Raw genomic sequence first — 12490 nt, forward strand, 5'->3', positions numbered from 1 at the left:
CCACCCATCTGTGTAGCTAAGGCAAGCTTGGGTAACGCTATATTATGAAGTGAATCATTATTCCTAGAAATCACTAGTCAGAGGGTTTGAATTGAACACTACAAATACTAGAAACAGTTTTGTTTTTCATTCAAAGAATTGTGTAGTTACTATTTTCTTAATTGATTTTTGAGATAATACAATTACACCATTTTCCCATTCCTTTCTTCCCTCCAAACACTCCCATATACTCCTCCTTGCTCTTTCTAATTGAAAGCCTCTTTTCTCATTAATAGTTGTTATATGCACACACACACACACACACAGAGGTATACATGTATATTCCTAAATATAACCTGCTCGGTCTGCATAATGTTACATGCATACATGTTTGTAGGGCTGACCATTTGGTACTGAGTAACCAATTGATGTGTTCTTCCCTGAGGAATATTGTTTTTTCCACTGAAAGCATTCCTTGACTGCCTATAGTTCTTTGTGTAGGGCTGAGGCCTCATGAGTCCTCCCTCCCATCCACTTTGGTATGTCTACTGTTGTCCTTGTTCAGCTCATTTTTGGATAGTCATGTTGAGACATTCCTGGGAGACAGTCTCACAGCCAACTCCCCGATCCTCTGGACTTTACAGTTTTCCCACCCCTTTCCATAGTGTTCCCTGAGCCTGAGGTGCAGGGTCTGTTTTGTAGATGTGTCCATTGGGAATAGGACAAACAATGCATATTCTGACTGGTTGGGATTTTCTGAAAAAGGTTTCCATCTACTGCAAAGAGAATCTTCCTTGATGAGGGATGAGGATTTGGATATCTGAAGATTTGGAGCTAGGAGCCTCTAGAGAGAGAGAGAATGTAACATTTGACTTTCTTGGTCTAGGTTACCTCATTCAGTATGATCTTTCCTAACTACTTGCTAGTTGTTTTGTTAAACTTTGCTATTCTGATAGGGGTACGATGAAATCTCAAAGTTGTATCAATTTGCATTTCCCTAGTAGCCTGTTGTTTTTTAAATGGGTAACTTTTGTTTGTTTTGTTTTAGTTCTTTATAAATTATGGGTATTAATCCTCTTAGATATTTATCTGGCAAAAAGTCTCTCCCATCCTGGGGGCTTCCTTTTCACCCGGTTGACTGTTTCTTTAGCTCTGCAAAGCATTTTATGAAGTCTCACATGTCAGTTGGCCTTGTTCTTGGGTAAACGGAGTCTTATTCAGAAAGTCTTTTCTTACACCTATATTATGTAGGGCACTGCCTCTGTTTTCTTGTAGCAGTTTCAGTGTTTCCCATCTAGGTTTTGAGCCATTTGGAGTTAGTTTCTCTGCAAGGTGACAGGCACATGACTAACTTCTTTCTTCTGCATGTGGATGCCCAGTTTTTCCAGCATCATTTGTTGAAATGCTTTCTTTTCCCCAGTGTATGTTTTGGAAATCTTAGTCAATTATTAAATGGTTAAAGTTATTTGTACTCACATCTAGGTCTTCAATTTTGTTCCATGGGTCTACTTGTCTGTTTTTGTGCCAGCACTAAATTGCTTTTATTGCCATAATTCTGTAATATCTCTTAAGGTCTTGTATGGTAATCCATCCAGCATTGTTATTTTTGTTCAAGATTGTTTTGACTATCTGAGTTCTGTTCCCTCCCTCTCTCCTCCCTCCTCCTCTCCTTTCTTTCCTCCCTCCCGCCCCCTCTCTCTTTCTTTCATTTAAGGAGGATTGTTTGTAGATCTCCTTTGAATGAGTGATAGAAATCTTCTGTGAATCCACTGGCCCTGAACTGTTTTTTTTTTTTTTTAATCTTAAAGGCTTTTATTAGAACCTCAAGTTCCTCTTTTGTTATACTTCTCTTTAATTTTGGTGGTCTGGCTAAATCTAGAAACTCGTTTCTTTTAGGTGTTTTCGGCTTACTAGACTATTGGTTTTTAAAGTATTTCATTATGATACTGGGAACTTCTTTGGTGTCTGTTGCAATGTTTTTCCTGTTTGTTTCTGAATCTTTTAATTTGGTTCCTCTGTGTTTTATCTTTCGGTTAGTTTGTCAATTCTCTGTCAATTTTGTTTATTGTTAGATGTGTCGATTATTTATACTGTTTCTATTTCATTAACTTTGCTCTAATTTTTGTTCTATTTTGCTGTTGACTTGTGTGATGGTTATTCTTGGTTGTAAACTTGACTGTATTGGTAATAAACTGCAATCCAAACATGGGGGGTACACCTGTGATTCTCCTTGGTTTGAAGTAGGTGAATCCACTTCTAGTCCAGACCTTTGAGGGAAGAAGACACACCTTTGATCGAGACCCCAAGGTGGGAAGACATTCTTTGGATGTGATCTTGAGGCAAGAAGACACACCTTTAACCTGGACCACACCTTGTGTTGGAGGGCTATAAGGGCATGCAAGAAGAATGCTCTTGCTCTTTGCCTGCTTGTCCTCATCCTGTCAGCACATCCACTCCTTTACTGACACTGGAACCTACTTCTTCAGGGTTCCCGCATCTACAGAAGATCAGCTGAGACACCCAGCCTTGTGGGACTCAACAACTAATAAATTCTTGAACGTTCCTTTCAGTTAGCCACTTTTAGATTAGCTGGATTGCAGCATGTAAGTCACTCCAACAAATTAATACATTGTGTATATATATATACTGTATGTATTCATTTAAAAATTATATATATATATATATATATATAGAGAGAGAGAGAGAGAGAGATTCATTTCATAAATTCTGTGACTCTAGAGAACCCTGACTAATACAATTGGGTTTGGATTTGGTTTGCTTTTTCCAGATGTTTTAATTACTTTGTCAAGCCATTTGTTTTGTTTGTGTTCTTTTTTTTTTCATTTTTTTGTCTTTGTTTTTAATTTAAAAATAGAATTTCTCTGTGTAGCCTTAACTGTCTTGAAACTTACTCTGTACATTTGACCTCAGAGATTTGTGTGCCTCTGTCTCCTGAGTGCTGGGATTAAAGGTATGTACCACCATCACCTGGCCTCTTGTTTTCATTTTTCAATTAAACTAGCACTAGGAGCTAGATTTCCCTACTAGTACTGCTTTCAGTGTGTCCCAGAGGCTTTACTGTGTTTTCATTTTCATTTAGTTGAGGGAAAATTTTATTTCTTTCTTGGTTTCTTCTTTGACCCAATCATTCTTCAGAAATGAATTGTTTAGTCTCTACAAGTTTCTGTATCTAATAGAGTTTTGTTTGTTTTCCATTTGAAAGTTTTATTGCCTTGTGATCAGAATATATGAAGTGATTTCAATCTTTATGATTTGTAAATATTTGTTTTGTGTCTCAGGATATGGTGTGTTTTAGAAAAGCTACCAGGTGTTGCTGAATAAAATGTGTATTATTTGGGAATCTGTAGATAACCATTAAGTCCATTTGGTGTATGATATCAGTTAATTCTGATGTTTATATTTTTGTCTGGGTGACCCTTCTAGTGGAGAAACTGGGTATGGAAATTATCTACCATTACTAGATGGGTCTTAATGACTGTCATTAAATCCAGTAGTGCAATTTTTTAATGGAATTTGGTGAGAATACATATTTAGGATTGTGATGTCTTCTTGGTTAACTGTTACCTCGATTAGGATGAAGTGTCTCCATTTCCTTTGATTAGTTTTACTTCCTAGTCTGGAGTGTATAGTGTCAGATATCAGTATAGCAACACCTGATTGCTCCCTGGTCCATTTGATCAGAGCACTTTGGAGTCTATCTTTAAAACTAAGAAGTATTCCTTGTAGGGAACAGACAGATGAATTTTGTGTATTGCCCCATTCATTCAGCTTGTGTCTATTGACTAGACAATTGAGGCCACTGGCATTTAAAGTTGTCACCTAAAATGTTTGTTAACTGCAGTTGTCCTGTTGTTGATTTTGGGTGGTGGTGTGTTCTCAGTGGTAGTCTGTGCTTTAATAATTATGGCTTCCTATGTCTTCCCACAGTGTTTCTAGTATGCTTATTCCTTTGTTTAGCTGAAAATATTGCTTCTTGTCTTTTCTTTAGGTTTGAATTGTTGGTTGTAAACTTTTTAAAAGATTATTTATATAATAGAAAGCTTTTCTTAAGTATTCAATTACAGTGGATAGTTTTGCTGGGTATATTATTGTAGGCTGACACTCTTTTAGGACTTGGATTGCATTACTTCAGGCTCTTCTGGCTTTCAGAGTTTCCATTGTGAAATTTGCTGCTATCCTGTTGAGTTTCCATTTACATATGACTTGTATTTTTTCTCTTGGAGTTTTTAATACACTTCTGTTTGTTATGCTTTAATTATGTTATAGTGTGGGGATTTCAAACATTAAAATTTTTGTTAGCAAAGGGTTCTCATATGTTACCAACAGTCACAGAGTGTAGTGGAGTCATGCACGTGCACACAAACACATGCAAACTAATTATTCAAAGTTCATGTTCTGTTCAAATTTGGCTGCACACCAGAGCACACTGATGTTATGGCATTTGTCACACAGGTTATGCCTGCAAGCAAAGACCCCCCACACTTTTTTTTTAAAGCACTTGACAGATTTTAAGATGTTTCTGAGTTTAGGAGACATTAGTACTAAAATGCATGACATAACATAGCCTTTGTTTGTAATATCAGTTCTTAAAGACTGATGCCAATCAAATACCTGGGAATCAGTTTCCCCTTACAAAGCTAGAAATTACCATTTAAATGGAAATGAAGCAGGAAAACATTTTCAAGGAGTTGGAAAACTGAAGGTTAAAAAATGCAAATTGCTGCACAGTCATGGGGTAGAAGAATGGATGAGAGAAGGACAGCAGTATGACTACACCTACCAAAATCTAAAATACGAGACCTGATTATCATCAAATTAAATGGTAGAGTAGGTATACTTGATTTTCCAATTTGGCAAAAATGAACAGAACCACTGTTAGATTTGCCTGTGGATATGTTAGATACTGGGAACACAGAGGGAAATGTACAAGCTACTGCCTGTGCTTTGGTGGAGGTACAAAGAGTAGACCAGAAACCACCCCTGACTTCACCTCCTGTATTACCAACAGTTTAATAGTCAGTCAGCTGGTATTTGGAGTTTAGGGGTTAGGGTGATAGCTCAATTGGCAAGCACTCTGTGTACACCCCACAAGCACATACACAAATTAAATATTTCTGAAATAGATGAACTAATTGTATAAATTTTTTTGATTTTTTAAAGCTAAAACTCAGTCTGAAATGAAAAGACAGATTTCTCACTTCCAATGTGGTAATTAACTTAATAACAGGAATTAGTTTCCTAATGCTTAAAATAGAAATAGGTCATCAATTAAAAAAAAAAAAGGAAGCTGTTTGTCTTAGAATTTGCCATTTGGTTTTGGAAAATGAAAAAGGTCAGAAAATATTTAATAGAGAAACTGATTACATTATGTCTTAGGCAAACATTACTGAAAGCACACTGCCTGTGCCTATGGATGGATGACAGACAAGTAGGGGAGACTCTTCAGCCTGTTATGAGAATTAGGTAGAGAGAGCTGAGATCCTTCAAGCATCGCTCAGATCTGGTATTGTAACTTACAGTTCACATTGGCTCTGTTGCCCTATGGACTCTGCTTGGTAACAAACATCTCTAAACACACCTTTCCCCTGGTTCATCTAAACACTTGTAAAACACTTACAAAGCATGCAGTCCATAGCCAGTGCCAGGCAGTAAAGCACAAAAGAACTAGGATGGTTGTCTACACTTGTGTGCTTGTGTTTCCTCCGTTAGGAGATTTCATGTGGAGCAAATATTGATTAATCAAATGTCCTGTACATGGGAAAGCTCTCAGAGGGATGCTTTTCTTTAAGTCTTGTCTCTATTTTCCCTTCTTGATCTCACTACCTGGATACTAGATCAAAGGAAGGTTCTGTGGGTGTTTGTTTTTCATTTTTTAATTCTAAAGACACTTTTATAAAGAATGTGACACAATCTGCAAACCCAGTGTATAATGGAGCTACTAACCCAGCTCACACAATAGAGTGAGAAACGACAACTCTATAATCAAGTGACCTGTGCCCCATACCGACTGACTGCCTATGTCCCCCAGAGTCAGGGTAGACATTCCTTGTCACTTATAGACTCACACTGTTCATTGGAAACCTGACAGGTGCTTTTGTTCCAAAAATAGATTGTATTTATTAAGAAAATGGGCAGTGAGCTTGTCAACAGAATCTGAAGTAAACGCAGTAGACAATAGCAAATGTGGCAAACCTGAGTGTGCATACTGCTCTTACACAACAGAACTGTGCAAACAAAAATCAGGTAGAATGCCTTCACTACTCATGAGAAAAAAACATATTTGATATATGGATGACTGTTTTAGAGTGGAATGCATTCAACTCGTCTATGATGAAGTGAAAGGTATTTTAAGAAAGTATTGGTCAGCCCAATAAAAGGGCTAGGATCTATCTATCTATCTATCTATCTATCTATCTATCTATCTTCTATCTATCTATCTATCTATCTATCTATCTATCTATCTATCTATCTATCTATCTATCTCTTCTCTTCACTACCCACATGTGCTGATCACCAAAGCAAGTTCTCAGTAAGTCTCCTCAGAAGCATCGAGGGAGCTCTCATTCTAACCCGATTTCCAAATTTGTGTATGCATGCATGTGCCTAAGTGCACAGACACATGAGCACATGTACATGACCACACCTGTGAAGCATGTGGAGCCCACTATGGGCATTATGGCATTGTGAACACGTAGAGGTCAGAGGGGTTGGTTTTTCCTCCACCTTCACGTCAATTCCAGAGATTAAACTCTGACTTTGAGACTTCTACAGTAAGTGTCTTTATCTTCTGAGCCATTTCACCAGCCACCACCATGTTGTGCGAGACAGTATCTCTCTTCTGTCTGGAACTTTCCAGTTAGGCTAGTCTGGCGGGCCACCAAGTCCCATCTATCTCTATCCTCAGCACTGGGGTTTTAAGTGTTACATTAAGCTTTTTTTTAAAAAACGAAGTGCTGCAAGACACAACTTTACCAACTGAGGCATCACCCCAGCCACTAATTTAGATAGCTTTTTAAAGTGGAAAGCAAGAAGGTGAATGAGGTTGACATGTCACAGAACCAGTAAGCAAGTAAGGAGAGCAAGTTCATGTCAGGGAGTCAGTAGGAATCAGCTCAGCGACTGCTCCAAATTATCTCCAAGTGTCAGCTGGGACCATATCACTAGAACACATTACTCAGAGTCTTCAGTGCTACGGGCAAGTTCTAACAATTCCACAGCTACAAAGGGGAAATTCCAAACTTCTTTCCAGAAACGCCAACATTCAAAGTTCCTCAGAAGCAATGAAGCATGTGCTATGGCACATAGCTTTGTATGTTATCTCTACAAGTAACCTAGAACCATAGATTGGTGATTCACATATTCTATTCAGGTGGCAGCAAGGGCTGAAATTAGTTCAATAAATGGCTACTACTTCTGTCTTTTTCAATGATTTTATCTAGTATTCTTTTTTTTTAAAGATTTATTTATTACATATACAGTGTTCTGCCTACATGCCAGAAGAGGACACCAGATTGAATTGTAGATGGTTGTGAGCCACCATGTGGTTGCTGGGAATTGAACTCAGGACCCCTGGAAGAGCAATAAGTGCTCTTAACCTCTGAGTCATCTCTCCAGCCCTTTTATCTAGTATTCTAAGTTGATAATTTTTTAAATAGAACAGGTTCTAGATTATGTTATCACATAAGGCAAATCTCAAGCCATTCCCACCACAATAACCACAGCACAATTTACTAAGCAATTGCAAAAAAATAGACCTCAGGTATTTGTTGTCTATTACTGATGTATTCACTAGTTGTAAGAGGATATTTTCTAAATGTTGATTAAAATGAGGCTAAATTCTATACTATACTCTAGGCAACAAATAGTGCATGTATCTAGAAAAACCAAAAACAAACAGGAGCAGTAATCACTGTAAAATACATTCACATTGCTAGGAATTAAGACAATTTAAAAATGCAAGCAGATTCAGTAATCCTGGGAGAGTCCACACACACTGATGTCAAATGATCCGCTTAAAACAGGCAAGTGGGGGCTACTTTTCAATCAGCCAACACGTTCTCCTGCAATTTACCCAAGAGTACTTGTCCTTTTCCGTCTACTCCAGGGATGCTTCAGATGGACTGCAACTAACTTCAAGATTATCCAAGTCTCAATATTATCACTTCACAGGGAATATAATGCAATACAGTCCAAAAGCAAAGCAGAGGAACAGTGTTTTACACACATGCAAATTACTCCCAAACTACAACTGCCAGGGCAGTCAAGAGCTGAGTTACACTGACACACAGTCTCTACAGAAATTATCACAAATGAACACCGCACCTGCTGTCCAAGACACTGACTGCAGTGACAAGGTCAGCAGTACATAGTCCATGACTTCAGAACAATACAATTATAAGATTCATCAATTATGCAGCTCTTCATTGGAATTATTTTATTTCGCATAGCTCACATAGCAATCAGCAAATCTGTCTCTTGAGTTTTGTTTTTCTCGACTTATTTACATTATTCATATAAATGACCTTGCACACTACACAAAAAAGGCAATGAAGCCAAGACAGATTACATGAAAGTTGGAGGCTCATGGCAAGTATCCCTTCTTTTTTTCCCCCAACTCTGAATCTAAAGACCACTTGTTGCCAATTGACTCTCATTCTATTCTTACTCTGTTCACACTGTTTCTTTGTAAACACTGTGTATTACAAACAACTCTGCCAGATGCCTGTCATCACATGCACTCACTGCCTTTCATGGGCCAGACAGGCTGACAACTGTGACTGGAGAGCATGCGCACACTCAAGGTACAGAGGGATTCAGCAGTCCACCAGGTAGGGGAAATCACGCAACAGCAGCGGGCAGGAGGCATTACCTAGTTCACTGTCCAGCTCCTCGGTGTGTACCCCTTCTTCTCCAAAGGAAGAGCAGGAATGAGACAGAAAAGAGAAAGACAAATTCAGACACCAGCACCAAGAGAGAAACTCCCTCAGAAAACAGCAGCCAACACATCAGTATAGTGTCCTTACCTGCATTGTGGTTTGTTTCACAGGCTTGGCTACTAAACTCCTGACCTCAGTGTAAATCACAAAAATGGTAAGAGCTGATATTGGCAAAATAATTATACAGCTCATTTCCTTGCATGTAAAGTGTTTTTTGATTGTTTGTAAAAGATGATGAAAACCTTTGCGGTTTCCATGTTCTTAAGTGGGAAGTCGCTTATTACAGACCTTAGTTGTAGCAAAGAAAGTCATGAGACCTTTCAATATCGGTTCTTTCAATCCTCCAATAACTCATCACAGAAGCAATTACACTCACAAGTATAGCATTATTTAACTTAAAAGTAACATGCTTAACAGGCAGAAGGTGAGATCAACTTGAGAAAGGAGATTGTATAATGCACCCACTTTCAATAGGAGCTGGAAAGATCCACTATGTCATGGTGACATATATCAAGGATGTGTTGCTGGAGGACTACACTGAAGGAGGACTAGGGCAGAGCTCATTTTTTTTGTTTGTTTATTTGTACATTTGTTTATTTCTAAGCCAACAGTTCAGAAATAGTCAAGTGAAAACGTGCTCAATTATTTCAGCCAGCAAAACAAGTCAAAACCCTTTCATTCTTGACCTCCTCTGGCTGTCAATAACACAAGTGGGTTATTACTGATATGAGAACACAGCACAGCACACAAAGTTCATTTTGTTGTGAAAATCTCCCCAGCTACAGAGAGCGGGTGGCTTTTGTCAACACTGGAAGGGAGCTATATAAACAAAGAGACAAGGGGTCCACGTCTCTTTCCATGGTGTTACATGGTAGTGCTCAGGACACTATCTACCCTACACCATCTTACATACTAAACATTTCTCAGCTAGTCCTGGGAGCCAGTTTGACCTCAGGATCCCATCTCTGCCTTCTGGTGGAGTCCACAGACAGGTTGCCATGCCCACCTGGCATGAACAATAAGTTTTGACTGGTGATCTTTTTTTTAAGAGGTTGTCAGATTTAAATAAATCATTTACAAAATACCCATTTAGATATTACCTAATAATACTTGGGGAGGGTTTGTTCATTTTTTTCCCCAGTGACTATATGCCAGTCACTGTACTAGAGGTCTGTCAGACAGGTACAATGGCTCTTTCTGAAAAAGAGACATGTACAAAGCTAAACAAAATCCAACTGAAATTATGACCATGCCGAATTCTCCAAGGTCATGGAAATAGTATCTGGCCTATAATATGAAAGGTGCATGAATGTCAACCAAAATGAATTTAAGAATTTAAGCTCTGTGGGAACCAGATGTTTTTCTGTTGCAGTCACTGTCACATCTGCAGGGTCTACAATGTATGTCTCTCATGGAAGACTTTCAGCAACTGTGAGAAACATGAATATATTCTAAAGAGAAAACTGTGCATCTAATTGTCGGGTAGCAAGTCAGTGAGGTCTAGTGGGAGTGCAAAGCAAAGGGCAGGCTGGAGAAGAGCAAGGGCGGCTGGACAAGCAGACTAGACCAGGCAGTTACTAAGCAGCCAGAGACACGCAGGTGGGGCGGCGAAGACATCTTCCACTGACATTGAAAAAAGCTGCTGAGAGCAGCAGAAGGAAAGCATCAAGGTAGGAGACACATGAGACCTGGCTAGGGATGGTCTAGGTAGGGAAGAAAACAGGGAATGGTCCCAGAAATGTTTAGGAAGCATGCGAATTGAGCTGACTCATGCATTAGAAATGGAGGTGACAGTGACAGGTCAATGGGATTCCTGAGTGTGTAGCCATTTACTCTTAACTAGCACAAGGAACAACTAGCACAGGTTGGGGAAGGGTCAAGAGTCTGATTCTAATTAGCCTATGTCTGAACTCTCTTTGAGACAGCTGGCTGGAACAAAAAACCAGGCAACTAAAAACACTGACCTAGCATTAAAAGGCCAGGTCAAGATTTCTAATGGTACTAGACAAAGATCAATGACCAAAGGTAATTAACACACTATGGGTCCTCACTCATTGGAGAAAGGCAACAGAAAGTGCAGCATCCTCACAATAATTTAGTTTAACACTGCTGTGTTGTATTCTGTGTGTACCTGAAAGTGTAAGGCAACGCAGACACAGTATGTGTGAGCAGTAGTGTGTTCTTGGCTGTGTCATAACAGCAAGCAGTAGCACAAGGCAGCTCTGTGTTTACTCGCATCAGAAGACATAAACTAACATGTGCCATCGTATGCTTACATGTTTATATGTCTGCAATACATATATCATTCTAAATGAACGAAATCTATGATTGTCATGTTAAAGAGATAATTATCGACTGAATTGAATTTGGTATGGATGTATATTTGTGTTAAAGGAAATGCTAGTAATGTAGAGTTGAAACTTTGGTTAACAAAACATTAACTCATTATTCCACAGCAAATTTTCTCCCTAAAAAATTCTGCATCCTTCCATCAACTATAAAACTATAGTATTATGTATTTTCACACATCCCCAATGTACTTATAATGGATACTGACCCTGAAGACCCTATGTGATAAAAATGGCTAAACAGTCTTCCAGCTCATCAACTCATCTCTTGTCAAGGAGATTAAACTTGTTCTATGAAGCTGTACTAAAGTACATTCTAAAGAATACACGTGACATTTTCATCTTTGAAAACTGGTTACCTATAACACAATGCTCAAATACTCACATAGCTGTTACCCCAGTATATGAGAAACAGCTTCAGTCATACCTTCAGCTGTAGGAGCAAGGGACCAAAAAAAAAAAAAAAAAAAAAAAAGAGCACCTGCATTGTGCCTCTTAAACAAGAAAAATGCATATTTCCAATAAACACAAACATGCAAATCTGTATTTCATGCAATCTGCAGCTATATGCAACAGGAAACTTTCAAAGTACAAGGCTTTTAACTGTATGCTATTTTGCAACACTAGCTTGCATTTTCCAAACATCACATTTATGTATATGCAACAATTCTGCACTTCAGGACAAATTAATAAAGCTTTGTTAGCTCATAGGAAAAAATGTATTCCACAATTAATTATACTACAAATTCAAATGCCAGAATTGTATAATGAGCATCAAGGCAAGCCATTTGTCTTTTAATACGTCCTCAAGAGAAAGTAATCTTGGTAGAACTTGGGAGTTTCCAGTGCCAAAATGGACATACTTGCTCTGCCTACATCCACCTCCCCTCCTAGTTTAGGAGAAATAATCTTTTTCAACAGAAACTTGTATAGTCAGAAGGAACATTTGGAAGATGAAGAGGTAGCTCTAACACCGGCCTCTTTGAGGAACAGGCTTTCAAAAATTATGGCTGTACTTTAAGTCACAAAGATATTCCCAACACGTCGAGATCTTCTCATTGCTCCGCCCCCCCCAAACACAAACTGGAGAAAAAAGAATTAAGAAAAAAAAAAGAGCCAAGAAAATCTCCAAATTTCTTCCCTGAAGGCTTTTATAACATGGTTAGGGCATAGTATATTAGCATGTGTGGACTATCAAACTATCTT

General features: G+C 38.5%; 1 protein-coding gene across 19 annotated transcripts in view; it reads right to left on the reverse strand.

The window, feature by feature from the left end:
* Positions 1–12490, reverse strand: part of Magi1 (membrane associated guanylate kinase, WW and PDZ domain containing 1) — a 612472-nt gene that overhangs the window by 81287 nt on the left and 518695 nt on the right. For 10 of the 19 annotated variants that reach the window (XM_040737551.1, XM_040737558.1, XM_040737557.1 and 7 more), the window contains one exon: positions 8870–8908. The exons of 3 other annotated variants lie outside the window; for them this stretch is intronic. In XM_040737551.1, coding sequence (XP_040593485.1) covers positions 8870–8908 — 39 coding nt within the window. The remainder of the gene's footprint in view (positions 1–8869; positions 8909–12490) is intronic. 6 more of the 19 variants (XM_040737552.1, XM_040737565.1, XM_040737554.1 and 3 more) reach the window with 1 other exon arrangement.

This window comes from Mesocricetus auratus, unplaced genomic scaffold (assembly GCF_017639785.1).
Source record: "Mesocricetus auratus isolate SY011 unplaced genomic scaffold, BCM_Maur_2.0 Super-Scaffold_100676, whole genome shotgun sequence".
Classification (NCBI taxonomy): Eukaryota; Metazoa; Chordata; class Mammalia; order Rodentia; family Cricetidae; genus Mesocricetus; species Mesocricetus auratus.